General features: G+C 55.3%; 1 protein-coding gene across 1 annotated transcript in view; it reads right to left on the minus strand.

Moving 5' to 3' along the window:
- alpha-Spec (alpha spectrin) overlaps positions 1-15,707 on the minus strand; it is a 59,976-nt gene extending 44,269 nt beyond the window's left edge. The window contains exons 1-17 of the mRNA XM_037223934.1: positions 15,477-15,707; positions 10,874-11,162; positions 10,232-10,367; positions 9,621-9,751; positions 8,893-9,081; positions 7,827-8,015; positions 7,062-7,232; positions 5,749-5,916; positions 5,120-5,359; positions 4,652-4,840; positions 4,214-4,369; positions 3,853-3,985; positions 3,220-3,404; positions 2,597-2,766; positions 1,159-1,301; positions 756-1,000; positions 72-260 (exon numbers count right to left, since the gene is read on the minus strand). Coding sequence (XP_037079829.1) covers positions 72-260; positions 756-1,000; positions 1,159-1,301; positions 2,597-2,766; positions 3,220-3,404; positions 3,853-3,985; positions 4,214-4,369; positions 4,652-4,840; positions 5,120-5,359; positions 5,749-5,916; positions 7,062-7,232; positions 7,827-8,015; positions 8,893-9,081; positions 9,621-9,751; positions 10,232-10,367; positions 10,874-11,134 — 2,895 coding nt within the window. The 5' untranslated portion in view covers positions 11,135-11,162; positions 15,477-15,707. The remainder of the gene's footprint in view (positions 1-71; positions 261-755; positions 1,001-1,158; positions 1,302-2,596; positions 2,767-3,219; positions 3,405-3,852; positions 3,986-4,213; positions 4,370-4,651; positions 4,841-5,119; positions 5,360-5,748; positions 5,917-7,061; positions 7,233-7,826; positions 8,016-8,892; positions 9,082-9,620; positions 9,752-10,231; positions 10,368-10,873; positions 11,163-15,476) is intronic.
- Between the last annotated feature and the right edge of the window lie 4,342 nt (positions 15,708-20,049).

The raw sequence follows: 20,049 nt of genomic DNA on the forward strand, positions 1-20,049 counted from the left end.
GACACACAAGACCAGCTCCACATCCCCGGCTGGCATAGAAGCCGGACTGCCTGGGCCACCTCTAGACTCACGCTGCACTGGTTGGCCTGCTGGCGCAGTGACTCGATGGTGGCCTGGAACGCCTCCAGGTCAGTGATCATGGCCTCGTGCTTCTTGAGCAGCGCCTCAGACGAGTCCTCGTCCTTGCCATAGTCCTGGCCGCCGGCAATCGGCTCCTTCTCCTTCATCCAAGCCTCGGCCTCGTTGGCGTCCGCCAGATACTGCCGAACGCGAGTGTGGCGGTCACCACTCTGGCTGCCACACAGACGCTCCGCCGGCCCAGAGTCTGGCCGCCGCGTCACCGAGCCGCCGCACACACGCTCTGCCGGCCCAGAGTCTGGCCGCCGCGTCACCGAGCCGCCGCACACACGCTCTGCCGGCCCAGAGTCTGGCCGCCGCGTCACCGAGCCGCCACAGCGACGCGACCAACCGTTAGCACATACTGACGAACGAAGACACCTGCAGCAAAGCCAGCAACAGTGTGCGAGCAACGGCGGGCCTGGCCGCTTTAACTGTCCTCCTCCCCCTCCACTCGCATCACTCATCACACAACCACCGGCTCAGCCAGCCAGCAATGCCTGCTGTCGTCGGCCGCCACTGGCGACGATGCAGGAGTCAGAGCAGACAACCACTCCACTCCCCCCCCTACCCCCCCCCCCCCCTCAGTGGCGACACAGCGGGCGGCAGTGGAGAGCAGCCCGCGGTCCGACACCTACCTGGTGCGCGGCGAGAGAGGCGTCCAGGTCCTGGCGGCGCTGCGCGGCTTTCTCCTTCAGCTGGTCCCACTGGTCGGTCAGCTGGGCGGCGCGCGCGCGCACCTCGTCGCTGGCGAAGTGGCCCTCGGTCAGCAGGTCGTCGGCGTCGCGCAGCACGGCCGCGATGCGCGGCTCGTGGTTGTTGATCTCGGCCACCACCGCCTGGTGCTTCTTGGTGAGGTTCTGCACGCCGATCAGGTCGCGGCCTGCCGACGGTGGACCAGTCAGGGGATGGATGGGGGAGGCGGCGCACCGGTCAGCGGGTGGGGGACAGACAGCAGCGCACTCGGCGCGCACACCGCACCAACCCCGGCGCGGCCACCCGGACGCGGGCGTCGGCGACGCGCGCGCAGCAGGCGCTCACCGCGGTTGGTGCTAGCCGCCACGGGCTCCTTCTCGCGGATCCAGGCGGCCTCGTCCTCCATGTCGCGGAACAGCTGCTGCACGCGCAGGCTCTCCATCAGCCGGTGCTTGCGCAGCTGGGTGGGCTGCTGCAGCTGCTGGTACCTGCGGCCGCCACCGGCGGGAGCGCGTCGTTACAGGCGACGCTCACACACAGCCCGTCAGGCGGTCACGTCCCTCACCGGTACAAACGAGTGACGCTTGACGTGAGAGCATATGCGTGTGTAGCACGTACATGAAACACGACATGGCATGAGCGCGTCTATAGAAATCCCTCAAGTCACAGTTAACGCGATGGTCGTATTTGAAGACTCGTCCCGAAAGTGTTGCCTCACATCGTTCAGACCTGATACCCACACAGTGAGAGCGAGTCGCCGGCGGTTCCCAGGACTGGGGCAGCGGTTGTCATCAGCACGACTAACAGTGGAGAGCGTGACGCCCAACTGCAGTCTGTAAAACCCACGACTTGCCGTGGCAATGACACCTGAAACTTTACCTGTATGGCTTAAGTTCGATGTTGGATCCATTTTCACGATGCGAGTTGGGAACTGGGGGAATTGGCATGCCACCTAGTAATAGCTGCAAGGGAAAGGGCAACTTCTGCCCGAAAGTTTGGTGATGGTCGGAAGGTGGTTTCCTTTTCAGTCTCCTCAGTGCAGGACAGCGATATATCCGTACCCTTCAGTGGCGTCATTAAAATACCCCAGTAGCTGATTATACTCCATGTCTTACCGGTGGCACTCTCATTTGCTCAGCCTGCATATTTCGACCCTAGTTCTAAAGCCCTGGACAGGATTCATCACACACGCCTCCCAGTTCAGCCATTTCCATAGAGACCAAAATTGTGATCCAAAAAGGGTATGTCAAGCCCCAAAAACGCGCACCGACGGATATGTTGTCACTTGGCAACGTGGTGCTCTGGTTCACTGTGCCGTAAAGCCGGGCCATTTGGTGCATCACGACGCCGGCGCGGATCATTGGCTTAAGCCGTCCAAACGGCGCATGTTAATGTCATAACCTTGCAGCCGTATGGTAGTGAAATGAGTGACCAGCTAATGAAATGTAACACAAAGCGACTCACGAGAGCTGGTGCTGCGACTATCAAACATACCATTTGAGAATCAGGTTTCGCTGGGCTAAATCCCTTTACATTTGCTGTGAAGACTGGCCAGGGACCAAGAGGTCAGAAATGAAGTGCACAAAAAATTACTTAACACCAAACATGCCAGAAACCGCCTCTGATACCAGAATCAGCCTGCTGGATCAGCTGCCGGATCAGCCTGCCGCATCAGCCCGCTGCATCAGCTGCTGGATCAGCCTGCTGGATCAGCTGCTGGATCAGCTGCTGTCAGCCTGCTAGATCAGCTGTTGTGTCCATCTCTGATGCCAGCGTCGCCCACCTCTGCACCAGGGTCTCCGTCTTGGCCTGGATATTAGGCGCGTCGAAGTGGTTGGCCTCGGTGAACTGCTGCGCCTGCTTGCGTGCCACCTCCACGCGGTCGGCGTGCGAGTTGACGTCGTTCTCGAGCAGGCCGTGCTTCTTCTGCAGGTTCAGCACCGACGTCAGGTCCTGCGGACGTCCGGCCGAAGGGTCAGCGCCAGGTCTGGCCGGCGGACCAGCACACCAGCGCGTGCCAGCGGTGCGGCAGCACGCCACAGCGCAGCACTCACAGCGTGCATGGTTCCACCTCATGGAATACCTCCGTCGGTGCGACCTCACTCTCTCAGCGATGGCCGGCTGCGCTGTGGCCGAGAAGCATGTCGTGGCATATCCCATTCCGTAATGGAAAGCTCGAACTATGATCCTGAATACAGCATAAATGATCGACTGAACGAACATGGTGGTGAACAGCCTCTGCAACAGTTGGTTGGTTACGAACGTTGCTGGGTGCAGCTGACTGCGCAATCAAGCAGCGACTGCAGCTGAGCTGCTACGCGCAGCGGCCGCCCCCTCCCATCCCTCAAGCCCCTGCTGGGGATGCTCGCTCCGTGCCGTCCCATCAGCGGCGCGGCGCGGACCGACCTTGCCGTAGTCCTCGCTCATCAGCTGCCCCTCCAGCTCCGACATCCACAGGTCCATGTCCTCCAGGCTGCGGTTAAACTGCTGCTGCTCGCTGGCCTCGGCCAGCTTGGCGCCCTTGGCGCGCGCCGCCTCCTCCAGACTCTTCCACAGCTGCTGTATCTCGGTCAGACGCTCGGAGATCCGGTCTGAGGGTCAGTAGACCCCAGTGAGACACGGCCAGCCACAGGGCCGCGGCCGACGGCGTCCAGTGGCCACGCACACACTCACTCACTCACGCACGCAGGCACGCACGCACCGCGCGTGCACACGCACACACACGCGCGCACACGCACACACGCGCGCACACGCACACACCTACATGCACACATCGGTCTTTCGAACCGGGTGCCTGGAGGACGTCTACGGCGACGACCCACCGACACAGAGAGCCGCAGCTGGCCCGGTCGGCCGGGGTCGCCAGGGCGCGCCCGCGGCCCCGGCCCGGTCGGCCGGAGTTGCCAGGGCGCGCCCGCGGCCCCGGCCCGGTCGGCCGGAGTCGCCAGGGCGCGCCCGCGGCCCCGGCCCGGTCGGCCGGGGTCGCCAGGGCGCGCCCGCGGCCCCGGCCCGATCGCTCGCCCACACGCGCTCCCTCACCGGCGGCAAAGTGCTGGCTCTCGATCAGCGACTCGCCGGCCGTGGTCAGCTCCTCGATGCGGGACGTGTTGGCCTTGATCTCCTGCTCGAAGTTCTGGTGCTTCTGCACCTTGCCGTTCAGGTTGGTCGGGTCCTGCCGGAGGGGCGACGTCAGCGCAGGCCGGGCCGCAGCGTGCACGTCCTTACGGGCGTCACGGACGGGGCTGCGTCGCTAGCGAACGCCCCCTGTTCCCCCGACACAATGTCTATCGGCGGGGAGCATCAGATACCTCCGCGGCTCTGTGGCATGACCCGCACGCCCACTGCTCGTCTCCATCCGAGACCGGACCGGTGACCGACCGCAAGACAGGGCCGCACCCACCAAGTAGGACTCGTCGTTGGCGAACTTGAGCTTCTCGTTGATCCAGCCCTTGGTCTCGTCGCAGTCGCGCTCGAACGCCTGCAGCCGGTACGACGCCTCGAGCCGGGCCCGCCGCTGCGCCGACTTGTCCATCAGCTGGGCACGACGCTCCAGTAGCTGCGCGGGGCGGGAGAGGACGAGTCAGGCCCGGCAGAAGCGGGGGTTCGGGGCACCTGACGTCCGGATGGCTGCACGACAATGCAAACATTGCAAGCTGAGAATCGTGCGCTTTCAATCGTAGTTAACACATCACGGCACGAGAAAACTCCAGCATGGCGTCCATGGCACTAACCAGGACCATCACAATTTAACAAAGTGTACTGCTGCGATCGTGGGAGGGGCACAAGGTATCCATCTACTCACGGGTGGCGAGCCCCCTGTCCCTCTCCCTGGACGTACCGCGTCCCTCCGCTGCGCGACGTCGTCGGCCGCGTAGTGCTGTCCCTCGATCAGCTTGGTGGCGAACTCGTTGAGCGCCTTGATCTTCTCCTCCTGGGCGGCCAGCGACTTCTCGAAGTCCTCGTGCTTCTTGATCAGCGCCTCGACCGAGTCGAGGGAGTCGCCCAGGTCGTCGTTGGACAAGAACGCCTGTGGGGTGAGGGCCGTGAACGCCATGATCTAAACTGAAATCCGAACCGGATCTTGACGTAATATAAACTGGCCCTCCTTAAACGATGAACTGACCTCGTTCGCACCGAACCTTAACGTGACCTTAACTAATTTCCTCCGAGCAACCAGTTAAGGTAACCAATCAGCTTCAATCAGCCTATGATAGAATAAAAAAGACGGCAAATATACTCCGAAGAGCAAGCTCTTTCGGCGCAGCTGGGTTACGACGCGCGTCAGCCCAGTCGACAGCCAGCCTACCTCCTGCTTGGCCATCCAGGTGTCGGCCTGCTCGGTGTCGCGGTAGAAGAGCTGCAGGTCCATGCACTGTTCGTACAGCACGCGCCGCTCCTCCCACAACTCCAGCAGCTGCACCTTCTCCTCCGAGAGGATCATCAGCTTCTCCTGGATCTCTCCGGCCGCCTCGTGGTTGGAGTCGAGCAGCATCTGGCCGGACTCGATGGTGCTACGGAAGCTGTCCTCGCGCGCGTCGATCTCGCCCTGCGGAGCGCCGCCGGACGGGCGTCAGTCGCGCAGTATCGGCGCGCCGCCACGCTCGGCGCCCACCGACGGGCCGGCGTACGTCAGGCTGCTCCGAGAGCCAACAGGCGCGTTGGCATGACGTTAAGGCCATGTCTGTGTCAAACCCTCGCCGCACTACACAGCTGACTGGTCATCACCCGCCTTCAGAATATACATGCCTCCATCAGCCAGACCACACCGCATGATCTTACTGCAGCTCAGTAACCTCTGCAGCCCTGTACCGTCCGCCGCGGGCGATCCGTGAGCCAACGGGAGCGTCCGAGCAGCTCCCCCTCCCCTCCAACCCCCCACCCCCACCCCGCCCCGAGCTGTGTCCGCGCCCGACACCGCCGTCCATTGTCCCTCACCTTGTGCTCCTGGTGACGCTCGAGCAGCGCCTCGGCGCCGGCCACGTCCTTGGCCAGGTCGTCCGCCGACACGATCGCCTTCATGTCGTTGATCCAGGAGACGAGGTCGCGGAAGTCGGCCAGGAAGCGGTGAAGGAAGTACGACTCGTCCAGCGCCTGCTTACGGCTCTGTGGGCGGACCGGAGCGTCAGCGCATCATTCATCACCAGCCCGCACGCTGGCGCGCCGAGACACGGCGTGGGCGGGCCCATACAGATATCACTCATCACCAGCCCCGTACGCTGGCGCGCCGAGGCACGGCGCAGGCGGGCCCATACAGACGGCACTCATCACCAGCCCGCACGCTGGCGCGCCGAGACACGGCGTGGGCGGGCCCATACAGACGGCACTCATCACCAGCCCGCACGCTGGCGCGCCGAGACACGGCGCAGGCGGGCCCATACAGATATCACTCATCACCAGCCCCGTACGCTGGCGCGCCGAGGCACGGCGCAGGCGGGCCCACACAGACATCCCTCATCACCAGCCCCGCACGCTGGCGCGCCGAGACACGGCGCGGGCGGGCCCATACAGACGGCACTCATCACCAGCCCGCACGCTGGCGCGCCGAGGCACGGCGCAGGCGGGCCCATACAGGCATCACTATCACCAGCCCCGCACGCTGGCGCGCCGAGGCACGGCGCAGGCGGGCCCACACAGAGGTCAGCATTCGACAACCAGGAAAGACACTGTCTTAGAGAGCCGTCAAAAAGGGGCCTCTAAACGTCCCCCGTCCGGGTCGGTCGATGGTTCATTCCTTGGATAGTAGTTATGTTGTTATAAGTAAAATGAACATTTCGTCTTCGGACTATCAAATACCAAACTAGAAGTGACTTCGCACAACCTCATCGCGCAGTCTGCGAATTAACACAGTTCACAAGCGGTTTGTCTTGCGAAAATAGCCCTCATCAGGGGTGATGTTGGGAACAGTTCTTACTGCTCGCAGCTTAACGCGAACACTTAACTTCAAAAATCTAGCCCAGCAATTCAGTTCAACGAACACCGCTTACTTCTGTGTTGAGCCCAATAGCAACGAATGACCTTAACACACCACGCACGCCACGACAAGATCGCCCCGCTTCAGCTCATTACATTGACCGGATGTCACTGGATCATCTCCAACCGGTTCTACAAACTCGACCACTGACACCACAAGCCATCACAAACGGCGGCCAGCGGTGGGGCGCTCCACCACACCGAGTCCGGGCGATTGCAGATCATACAGAGCGACTCGTGATCAGCTGACACCACAACGCTGGCCTGCCGCCACCCACCTGCGCCTTGCCGGTCAGCAGCTTCCAGCTGTCGAGGATCTCGGCGTTCTTGGCCTTGATCTGGTCCTGGTGGTGGTCGTGGATACCACAGAGTCGGGTGGCCTCCTGGCCCAGCACCATGACCTTGTCCTCCAGGGCGGCCAGGTCACGCTCCAGGCCCTCGTGCTTGCGCTGGGGAGGCACGGTCCGGCCGTGTTACCGAGTACGGCTGCCGACGAGGCGGTGCGCCACGCCAGGCACAGCTACCGGCTCAGTCGTCCACGCACCGGCCCAGAGATCTCACAGGCTAAGCCATTAGTCATGGTTCGTGTCGGGCGCCGAAACGTCAATGTCTTAGTCGGGGCATACACCGCAGAAAACGCACCACTGTCGAAAATTACCAAAGCTCAGCGCTGCTTTCCTGCTCCAGAAAGGGTCAGGAACGGACCGTCTACAGCTAATAACAGCCGCTACTCATATTCTGCTGGCCTGCTACCAATGTAACATAGCTGTTTGTGCCTCAGGTCGGGCCAGGTCAGGTCAGGTCAGGTCAGGTCAGGTCAGGTCAGGCCAGGCCAGGCCAGGCCAGGCCAGGCCAGGCCAGTCCGGGGTAGGCCAGGTCAGGCCAGTTCAGTTCAGGGTAGGGCAGGGCAGGGCAGGGCAGGGAAGGGTAGGGTAGGGTAGGGTAGGGTAGGGTAGGGCAGGGCAGGGCAGGGCAGGGCAGGGCAGGGCAGGGCAGGGCAGGGCAGGGCAGGGCAGGGCAGGGCAGTGTCCCAATCCACTGACCTGCAGGGTCTGCACACTGGCCAGGTCGCGGCCCGTGTCGTCCGAGCTCAGGATCAGGTCCTTCTCGTTGATCCACGAGATGGCCTCGTTGGCGTCGCGGTTGAAGCGCTGGATCTCGTGCGCGCCGAACAGCTTCTCCTGACGCTGCAGCGCCAGCGACTTGAGGCGGGCCCACGACTCGATCATCTCCTGCGGACGCGAGGACATTGGGTTGTGAGGAGGAAAGACGACTTCGAGTCCCCTGCCGACGCGCGGACATCGGGTTGTGAGAAGGAAAGACGACTCCGGGTCTCCCGCGAACGCGCGAATACTGGCGTTTTGTGGGGAAGAAAAGCGACACCGGGCGAGTCTAGACGGGACCATCCCCTGTAGGGACATCCACAACATGGACCACATGGTTGGGACGATCACCACCTCAATGGTGATCGTTCCAACCATGTGGTGCATTGCGTGTAACCCGCCTTCACTGTCTGTGGGTCTGTGCGATGTGCAGGGCTCTCTCATTACTACGGGAATTATCACGGCCTGATACATGTCATCACAGCCCTTTGGGAAATCTGAAAACCTTGCCCCGATTTGCTTCACGTAATGTGATATGAATATTGTGTGTCGGCTGTTGACGACGGACAGACACATGCCAGCGAGAGGTGTGCATTGCTAATGCCATTGACTCGTCTCCCTGAAGCACTTAAAAGTACTTCCACTGCTATGCAAGATATTCCCTCTCTAAACGTGCTGACGTGTCGTTCTTGTGGGCCCGCATGGCCCACCGTCGGCGTTCCACCGTCTGGTGCATCCCACGCTTCCTCGTGTGGTCCGTGGCGCTCTCTCCTCGCACAGTGGCGCCCCCGGCGGTGCCCGGTCCCCAAATAGCGGGTGCCGAGGCCCCTCCCCCCCCCGTCCCTTCCTCCCCGCCCGGTGGTCAGCGTTGCTGGGTTCTAACCTCGCGGGTGTCGAGCCTCCGTCCCTCCCTCACCGCCCGGTGGTTATGGCGCTGGGCCCTCACCTCGCTGGCGTTGAGCCCCCATCCCTCCTCGCCCGGGCGTCAGCGGTGCCGAGTCCTTACCTCGCGGCGTGTCTGGATCGTCTCGTGGTCGGGGTGCTGGTCCGCGATCAGTTTGTCAGCCAGCTGGGTGACCTCAGTGACCCGGTACTCCTGGGACGTCAGGTCCTTCTGGAACTCGTCAAACTTGCGCTGCAGCACCTCCACGTGCTCCAGGTCCGTGCCGAAGTCGTCGGACGTGACGAACGCCTCCTGAGAACACGCAGGCAACACATCGGCATTACCGAAAGCTCACCACTGCTTACGGTGCCGTATTCCATCGGCTACGTGCGGTGCGTGTTTCATTCCACAGCCATCTTAAATGGGCTTCCACGCAATCATATAACGTGATGTCGCTCGCAAGTGGCTGCAGCAAGGCACACCTTTTTACCAACGCCATCCTGATCAGGTCGTCACCAACCGCACGGGTGGCGGTGATGCAGCGTGGCACGGTCACCATGGTGTCCGCATGATTTAATGCTGCTGATATCAAACTCAACTGCATTGCAGGCGATAGCTAATCAGACACCTGACAGCACCGCACGATAGCAAAGTTCAACGCAGCAGACCCGACCTGAATCAGCGGACCCTTACCACAATGCGACCAATGCTCAATGATGCGCAAGAACGCGGTCAAATACAAAGTCCCCCAGTTGAGCACGGCTGGCTTCGCGTCACGTTGGTTACTACAAACACTGCAGACGCCCATTCGGAGGCCGCAGGCTCGGCTTCCGTCGCCGCCAGCGACTCACCTTGTCGTGAATCCAGAACATGACCTCGTCGTACTGGCGCATGAACTGGACGAGCACCAGCGCCTGCTGCAGCTTCATGCCCTTGTCGGCCAGCTTGGAGAGCAGCAGCTCCCACAGGCGGTGCAGCTCGTCTGTCGAGGGGCGCCGCGTGACGTCAGTGGCGCCGGGCACGCGGACGCGTCCACCGCACCAAACCCGATATCGTTCCATGCGTCGATACGTGCAAAGGAAACGCAACTACGGAAACAGCCGGGGTATAAAAATAACAACATTCAATAACCCATAACATGGAAACTGGCCCCAACAAGCAGTGTTCACGAAAACGGTCACGGCTTACTCACTTCTCTCCAGAGAAATATCATGTTATAAGCCGATAGCTTTCGCGATCCAGCCCAGAAACCACCATTACCTGTAATTTCAAATCAAGACTGACATAGTATGGCGAGCCTAAGGACATAACTGCAATCACATAGCATGCCTAACACAAATGAGCTTCATTTCGACGCCACCTCCCCCGGCTGTCCTGAGTCTCCCGTTCGGACAACACTAAGGGGCAAATGACGGTTTACAGCGCCAGCCCGGCACACCCGCGCCCCGGGCCGCGGACTGACCCAGCCTCTGGCGGATGGTCTCGGACGCGAAGTGGCCCTGGTTGATCATCTCGGTGCCCGTGTTGTCCAGTGTGACAATGGCGTTGGTGTGCGCCGCCACCTCCGCCTCGAACGCCTGGTGTTTCTGGATCTTGGCCTGCGGAGGACAATCGGCGGCTCCGTCAGTGACACGCAGACGAGGGGGGGGGGGGGGCACATCAGATCAATGGAAGGCGCGTCAGCGACTTGCGAGGTGGCACATGCAGCCGCACAAATCGTGAGACCCAATCTATATCAGCACTCAACTAAGGTGAGCACGCACATCCGTACCTCACGCACAACGGGAGCCTCGACCTCCAAGCGAGTCCAAAACACATTTCAGCAGTTAAACCAGGTGCCTTTCCCCCAACCCCACGGTGAGTTCGGCACATCATCGCCAGCGGCCGGCCCGTGTTACAGTCTCCCAGCAGGCGACGTCAAACCAAACCCAGTCACTGGTGAACGACCACGTGACACAGGACCCAGTATTACAGCCTCCCAGCAGGCGACGTCAAACCAAACCCCGTCACTGCTGAAAAACCACGCGACCCAACACCGCCGAGAGTACGTCCCTTCACCCCGCGTATCCGCGGTGAGTCGCTGTCCGTACGACCGCCAACCGACCTGGAGGTTGGTGGGGTCCTTGTAGTTCTCGTCGGAGGCGGCCTGCAGCTTCTCGTGGATCCAGGCCTCCAGCTCGTCGGCGTCGCGCTTGAAGTACTGGAAGCGCCTGCTGTCGTCCAGCTTCTGGCGCTTGGCCAGCGCGTCCGCCTTGAACTGGGCATAGCGGCTGAGCACCTGCTCACGCCGCTCCTGGATGTCCTCGGCCGTCTCCAGGATCTTCACCTCCTTCGGCACCAGCAGCGGCGTCTGCTGCTGCTCCATGGTGGCGATGCGTCACGCTCGTGAGCTTCTGCGGCAGGCGGGGAGTGCGGGTCAAACGTCAACAGCCACGAGCTTGCGTGAAGGGCGAGGGGGAGGGGGTACGCGGACGTCAGCAGCCTCGGTAGTAGCGGGCGACCGGGCACAGCAGACATTGCCAACGCCTACCACTACACTTGCGCCGTTAAAACCGCACCAGTCCGCACTTAAGAGGCAGTGGGATAATATCAGACAGATGCAGATGGCGGCGGGCTGGTGGGCTCCCTGCTTTGGCTACTGACAACCATCCCCTGTAGTGAGAGGTGCGGCAGGTAGCCAATGACCAGCGATGAAGGCTACAGTTCGCACATGCCTTTCGTGCGAATCTTCCAGACAAATTTGTCTGACCTCACATTGATCATCCTTTCGGAGATCAGCGTTTATGCAAACCCCTAACACGTTCCAGCGTTCATATGAGCGCGCGAAAGGCTACTTGTAGCGAAGTAGTGGTATTTAACAGTAACAGTAGGAAGGGTAAATTTGGATCGTTTGTTTTTATCCGAGCGAATATAACAAACTTCAACTTGTTAGAACTCACACTTGAACTACAACTTACAACCAAACTTATTAGACATGCACAGCTTCGGGTAAGGCCATTTGCTTATCGCGGCTTGCCACAAAGGCCGTGGCCAGGACTTCCCCTGGAAGCTACCCCAGTTCCACAACTGTTACTGCAAGAGTTGACGTGCCACACAATCCCGCACCGCAGCCGCGTCTCTTTCCACCCGAACTCCCTGGACCAGCCGGCAATTGACCGTCAAGGACGGAACACTTGAGCGCGGTTTCTGTGACGCAGGCCCCTACATGCCTGCTAAACACTGGTGTGGTAAACATGCAGGTCGACTGTCCCACACTATTTGTGTTAGTTCAACCCTATTTCCGATACGCTGGAATGCCTGGAATTATTTTCCACATGCCTGTGAGAACAAGATGCAGGTATTTACAGCCCTGATGCTAAAGACAGTTCACTGGCAGGCAAAAAACACAGCCTTTAAAAACAACTATAATACATCATATCAGCGCGTAATTCACACCGTTGCGTAGAAAGCGGTGGATGGATGGATAACGGCACTCACTTGTCAAAGTTGAACATTCACCTTACGGCGATACATGAAAAGGACCGTGTTCCAAAAGTGCGTCCCCTCCTCCACATAGATAGTGCCCATAGATAGATAGTGCCATAGATGGAACCCGCGATAGTGCCTGGCCAAAAAGAACAAGTATATGACGCGACGGCAAGTATATGTCAATGATAGGTATGTTTATCCCTCCATTTAGATACACTGAGGACGGATTATTATCATATCATCCAGAACTTTTGCCCATTTCGCAAGGTTATCTGCGTTACGTCTATGATTTTCAATCACTGTGACCTGTACAAAGCAGACGTCATCATTGATGGACGTAACTGCCAGCTACATAAACAAAAGGGCAACTCTTCAACCAACACCAGGTCCATGCCACCCGCGCTGTCCGGGTGCCCGTCCCGGATATCCGCCTTTCCTAAAACCCGGGTCAGCAGACTGGTGCGGCGACCCTTCAGCACGGACGCAATGCAGTGCGGCGCCGCGTCCGTCGGGGCGTTCCAGAGCGGCCGACGCCGGTGCCAGCTGATGAGTCGCCGCCGGGGCGGGGTCGGCTGGCTGGCGCGCCGCCAGCCGCTCCCTGCGTGATGCGGCGCGCCCGACCGGACCGCGGCGCCGCCACAGAGCGCGGGGTCAGCTCTCAGGTGCAGCGGGACGGGAAGCCTTCCCGCCAGGTGCGCCACAGGTGCGCCCGCGCCGCGTCACACTGGTGCTGACAGCGGCGGAGGGAGGGTCGCGAGGACGCAGGGGCGCCGGCTGGTCTGTACCGATCGATGCACCCAGACACTGCGGCCTCGGTGTACAAAGCATATTCCCCCGCCCCAACGAACTCGCCTGGCGTCGAGCCCGGCCCGTCGGCAGCCCGGGCCGACGACGGACGCGCCCGCTCGGACGCCGGGCCGCAATATAAACAGGCCGGCGGCCCCGGCGGCCGCGGCGTCCCGTGAGCTGGCGGGCCGACGGCACACCCCGCCCGGTGACGTCACGCAGCCGCCGACACGGCTGCCAGCGGCGGCGGGCCACGGCCGCGCCCAGACGGCTGTCTAGCCGCGCGCCGCAACTTCAACTTTCCTATCTGAACCTTGCAACGGACGACCGCGGTTTAGGCTTGAGTGTGTCGCGGTCATATGGCGCCCCAGACTGCTTATCGGCCGCCACCGATAGATAGGCCGGCGGGGTGGGGTCAATAAAACGCTACCCAGTTATCGACCGTCGCCGGCACGCGGTTTGGCACAGCGGGAGTTTCGTGGGGTTTTTTGGTGGCGTTTCGCACAGCGGCGGCGGCCACGCCAACTTTGCAACAATGATGCATTGCACACTTCATGAGTGGGGATGAGTCCGGGCAATGCTGATGGCACAGAAATATATGAAATGTGCATATGTTTCATTACCAAAAATACCACTTAAAACGTACCACAATATATCCGGACATATTAAGAAAGGAACAAGGGCAAAAATGTAGTAAATAAAGTGGGCCAACTATCCAATATTCCCAAATGCAGCTAAACATACAAACTTCTCTAAGTTAATAATATTTCATCAGAAGATTATTATGTGCATGGCATTACCCCATTTATGCTGGTAAAGTAAAGAAATTAGGTTGACTTTTTAACATAGCAACAACTTTATCTATGCCAATTATTTAACTTAGGTATGTAGCACTCCCAATATTTTACAAGTCACACACCAGACTGTGTACTTGGCATTATAAATTGCATTTGCACAAAATATTTTTGAGAACTGAGTGTTGACAAAATCAATTCACTGCAGTTCCATGAAAGATAAACAACAAAAATAGAATTTCATTACTGATCTACACAAGGACTTCACAGAGCCAACATTCTATACACTGTTGTGCTGGCCAATGGGATTTTTTAACAAAAAAATACATAGTCAAAAAATCAAAAATATGATATTCTGAATTTCTACAGCCACATCTGCACCAGAAATGAATGTCTGGTGGCAGACACTAGAAATAACAGCTTCACTGACATGACTAGGATATCAACTGATAAATTTTAGCATAAAAAATAAAACCAAGACCTTGACTCTCACTTAGGCATTTTTATTAGAAAAGCAGCCAAGAAAACTATGTCAGAAGCATGGGCAAATGTCTATACCTCTACAGAGTACAGCACCTTGTTCATCCCATTTACCCCTGCTTATCCCATTTGCCTTCCATGCCTGAACAGGCCCATGTCACAAAGGAAGTTTATGATTTTTTTCAGCTTAGGGATGCATTTATAAAAATGCACCTTTCAGAAAACAGCTTGACTGGTAAAAAACATCCAAAATTTTATTTATTGATGATCAATCTAGTAGCACAAGTATTTTGGTCACTTTAATCAAGCTCTTCAAATTATTAGGGTACTTAAAAATACTCTTTAACTTGCTTAAACATTCTTCAAGTTCTCTTTGCTTGTGTAATACAAGAAATGCCTGCACAAAAATAGCACTTCTAGGTCAATACAGCATAAAGATACCAATGGATAAAACAAGATATGCCCATACATGGAAAAATGCATGGTAGAAGTGAACATCCCATCACAACATCACGAATAGAGCAAACCACATTACAGGTTTACTTTATCTGCACAAAATTCAAAACAAATACAGACAAGGTGATAACCGTACAGACCATAGCTTAGGTTCACATACTACAACATAAAATTGGTAGCATAAATTAAATAAAACAAAATTGGTGGAAATTGTAATTGTTCGGATGAGAAGTAACCAGACATAAAAACTCATCCTCTTCACCACACACCTCTGTGACATCAGTGTGCTGAGCCATGTGCTCAAATAAGCCAACTCAGGCCAGTCTTACTGGCATTACATATAAAAATTGATTTTGGTGAAAAATATTTTCAACAGTCCATTTACATGAGACCACCATTCAAGCATTCTAACTCCTTCAAACATAAGCTCTGTGCCTCCTGAAATTGGAAGCAACTATGTGCTGAACTTGAGCTCCCAGGTTCATGATGTATGTGTGCTGGAGTTGTTGCTGCAATGTCATTACAATGCCAGATGTATTTGCCAAAACACATTTTTGCGGTCTGCAGCAAGTAGGCGCTTCAAACTTAGGGGCGAGATCACTCAAAACAATGGTAATTAAGATAGCAACTACTAACATACTGATCATACATGTGTGTAACCTTAAGGCCACACCAACTGTATCATGTCATTTGGTGGTTTGTCATTTTGAAGATAGCACTTACATTCCAATCCAATGACACCTTCGTCGGCCTCGACGCTGATATCAGGCGCAAAGCCGGTAACCACTCTGACTCTTATGCCGACAATGCTCCTTAATTGCGAGCAATCAAGCGAAGGCTTAGCTTGCTTTTACTTAAAATCCTTGTTTCACAAATCGCCTCAGAGCCCAGGCAGCCAACCAACCGCACACCCGCCGGGTCGACGCCCCACTTCAACGCCACCACGCCCAGTTACGTTCATGAACCCTGCGGGCTGCCAGATGAAAAACAAGCAGTTGTGGAAAGGCTACCAAATTTCATACCGTTTTTCCGGCAAAAGAATCTACTAATAAAAGGCTTAGATATATCACAGACTTCAGCATTTGTGTGATAATGTTCAAAACAGTACACACATTTAGGCAATGAAGACAGTTTAAAAAAAATACATACTTCGGATACGCCAACGAACAAATAAATGCATATATTATCAACTGAAGTGGAACAAACTGGAACGATCTTTACCAGATACGCCCATAGGCGGGTCAGTCATATGTGAGGGAGTAATAGTGTGTAGCAACTCATGAGTCGATTTACGAAAAGCGGCTTCCGTGCATGGTCACATCAAATCTGAGTCGATTTACTCAAAACTACACTTTTTGTGCATATTAGGCCAGCTTTACGGCGTCACTTTTGCGTAGGCGCATTAACCTTTTTAACCGTTATGCAGCGTCAACGCGCGTGTGGACAGCCTTTTCGCGTTACGTTAGATTAAGTAGGCCGCTAGTAGCCTTTTTCTGCGTTGTGTATACCTATGCTGTGCCTGGCTAAGCAAATGCCAAATGTGTCAGCCTGTAGCTGGAACTGGAGCCGGGCCAAGACCTCACATGGCTTTTTTGACAGCTAGCTGCAACATACGCTTGTCCCACTTGTACATCACACAATTATGAATTGAACACACGTGTTTATCACATTACGATCTAGACAAAAGTCCTTCCGTTTACGTCACGTCGTAAGAGCATCCACGGTTACACAGAACAGGACCGCTTACATCCACTCGCGAGCGAAATTACGCGGAATGGTGCTCTTGTATCTCACACCATTAGTGCATCTATGCAGAACAACTCCTCCACTCAAATGCATCTATTTTGTATAAGTTAGCTCAGAGCTCCACAGTGGCGGATCCATATGGATCCGACGACGTCATAAGATTTTGCCCAGTAGGGGGAACGTAACATTGTGTCCCCTTGATTTGTGGGCCCCTCCAAAAATTAACCGCATTTCGGTGATCATATTTTAATATCTTTATCAACGTTATTTGTCATACAGTAACCCATCTTACTGTGCGCAGCCCTAGAACTCCACCCGTTCCTCCCATGTACACACGTGGCGCGCATTCCTTGTTGTCCAGATCATGGTGGATTCTATTATCTTGAGACTAGGCACATCAGAGAATATATGACAAAATGAGCTCAAGTTGGCAGCTAAATACGATCAACATCAACCTCGACACTTCATTCCAAGGTTATTTACAGCTAGTCGGTTAGTCGATGTAATCAGCTGATGGTTGATGACTAATGTAGGGTTTTAGCCTTAACTGATTGACTAATCTGAGTCATTTTAGGTCAAAAACTACTCTGATTTTTAAAAACTCCACGCGAGATGTCTGTTGCGGTCCCTGTTATCAGGAAATTTGACATGAGCGACAGAGACTACCCGTTAAGCAGGCTCTCGAGTAAAGAAGCAGCTGGTTTTGGTCACGGTTTGCCCTTCATACCTGACGCTAGGTTGATAACATTTGTTGTAATGATAAATTCGTTTGTTTTATTGCTTCAGAGACTATATCAGAGATATATGGCTTCGTCTAACACTCTGTTGACGCATCAGATTGCAATATCCCCTAGAAATTGCCTTTGCTGACCGCCACGGCCTGACATTGTCCTGCCAAAGTTCAGCGACCTTTAAAGATGCATTCAATTTTTATATAAAAAGATCTGCCGCATAACTGCGTATAGCTATGTGAAGTTCGGTGCCGCTACGCCGGCGTCGTACAACAAACATGGCAAAGACTTTTGAGGTGGTAAAACTCCCTCACCCGGGCACGTGTTGTTTAACAGATAAACCACTAACAAGAGCCTATGACGCATGTGATGTACTGTTTGTACAGCGTAGGACCCTCAAAGCGAGTAAAAATATCCAAGATACAATGTGGAGGGCCCCGAACGATCGCGCGCTCCCGACCAGGGGGATGCGCCGTTATGCGGGGATCGAATCATCGAATGCACCGTCATCGAGTGCGCCGTCGTCGAGTGCGCCGTCAAGCAGAGGATTTGAACAAAAAAGGTCATGTCGGCCGATGAAAGATTTGCGTTGCCGGCCGATAATTTCCCCCCACAACCACATCAAGCGCGCAAGGTTTAACCTTCTACGAACAAAGTCAACTTTTTTTGCAAAATGGAAGCCGAATCTATGCGAATCAACTTTTCCGCCGAGCCGTCAGCATTGAGTGATTGAGTGATAGTGATACGCTGTCGAGGAATCGATCGATTAAGATACAAACAAAAATATGACGAGCGTGGTGTAGTGGCACCTGATATCCCGATACCAGTGCTATCAAATGCACGGAGTTGCAAGCATCGTGTTTGATTACAAGTATTTTCCCGGGTTCGTCGTATTACGGACATTACCCTACGTACAGGCCGGCAGTCGCTGTTTAATGGTGTCAAGGTGTAATTGAGTAAAAATGTCGATGTAAGATTTTCATTGCTGGCCGACAGAGTTTTCACAATAGCACTGTAAATGCGAGGATTGTAAGTGCGAGGTTTTACCTTCTGTGCTCGAGTCAAAGTATGTCAAATTGGACGATGTACTTACGAAGGCGTCCGCCTCCAGCGGGTCGGCAGCATTGTGTGACATGCTCTTGGAGGATCGCCCGAATAAAATTGAAACCAAATATGACGCACGTGTTGTACGGGTAGATGCTAGTCCTGTACCAGTGCTTTCGAAATCCCGCAATCGCAATCTTCGGGTCTGATTATAAGCATTTTTCCCGAGCCATCGTAACACGGCCGTCGCTCTACGCTTGGCTAACACGCCCGCTAACACTCGGGGGTCAAATTGAACCCCCGAAGGTTTTTCAAGAATGGTTTCTGAACGGCGTGGCGTATCCGCGCCAAATTCCTGCGTAGCTGTAGAAAATTAAATAGCGGACCGTTTGAACATCAAACATTTAGATGTACCTTTTAAGGTCGCTGCCCTATGGCAGGTCAAAGTCAGACCATGGTTTCAGCGGAGGCAATTTCTAGGGAATCGTCCAATCTGATACAATAACGGAGTGTTTGACAAAGCCATGCGTCTCGTAGATACCTTCTTAGGCACCACAACATTGAATGAGCAAATTAAGTTAGCATAAGGTCAGGTATCAAGGGTCGACCAGGGTCACAACCAACCTGATTTATTACTCTAGGGCTTGCTGTATGGGATGTTTTGTGGTGCTCATTTCGAATTTATTGACAGCAGAAACCGCATTACGCTTCTTTCATTGACTTCTTGGAGGTCAGAGAAAAGGTCATTGACCTAAAATGACCCGGTCGACATTTTGTTTAAGGATCATACTGCCTGGCATAAACTTTGTCGCTTATGTGAATGCAAAACTCAAGCAGGATTGTATGATTTTGGTCACCATGACTTTCAAAAGGTCAAACAAGGTCACTCATTTCAAATGGCCTTTTGACCCTTTGTTTTGGAGACAGTTGCCTAGGTTCTGGGGCACTTTGGAGACCAACTTGAAATTTGACCTTGTTTAACCTTATTTGACCTGAAGGTCAAGATCTAGGAACCTAAACTTGGACCTGAGTGAGTTCAAGTACAGGTCAAGACATTAAAAATTTAGTGTCCCTAGCATTTCTTGGTTTCCGAGATCTAGGGGGAGGTTCAATTGCCCCCCCCCCCCCCACCGGAGCGAAAGGTATCTAGCCGGCCCCCGGGCGAGTGTTAAAACTCATTTAGCTCTGCGCCTTATAGGGCTAAATTTTAACAAAGATATGGTATAACGGCTGCTGCTAGATTTACATGCCGGCCGATAGTGCTCCCGCAATGACATCACGTGTGCGAGACTGCACGTTCCACGCACAACGAATTGTATTTCGAATCGCAAGCCATGTCTGTGCAATGCACGCTCCGGCCAGCTTGCCCTGATTGAGTGATACGCTATCTGGGTTGTCGCTATGCTATCTAATGATGTCGGAGCACAAATCCCACGAGTATGTGTTCTTTGCAGGTGACAGCCCTATACCGCCGCTATTAAATGCACATGGTTGAATCTTCGGGTTCGATTTGAAGTATTTTTCCGGGCCGGCGTGCTATAGCCATCGCCTTACGAGCAGCAGGCCGCTCTTAACTATGCACCTTTAAGCGTGTATTTAAACAAAAAGGATCATGTCAGCCGATGACGCATTTACATTGATGGCTGATAGTGCGCCCATAATGGCATTGAGTCCTCAAGGTCCCGCCTTCTGCGCACAAGTAAACGTGGTTCAAATTGAACGCGTATCGGTGGAAATATCTCCTCGTACCTGCTCCCCCACCCCCAAAAAAAAAA

Source organism: Pollicipes pollicipes, unplaced genomic scaffold (assembly GCF_011947565.3).
Source record: "Pollicipes pollicipes isolate AB1234 unplaced genomic scaffold, Ppol_2.1 Scaffold_4881;HRSCAF=5763_pilon_pilon_pilon, whole genome shotgun sequence".
NCBI classification, from domain to species: Eukaryota; Metazoa; Arthropoda; class Thecostraca; order Pollicipedomorpha; family Pollicipedidae; genus Pollicipes; species Pollicipes pollicipes.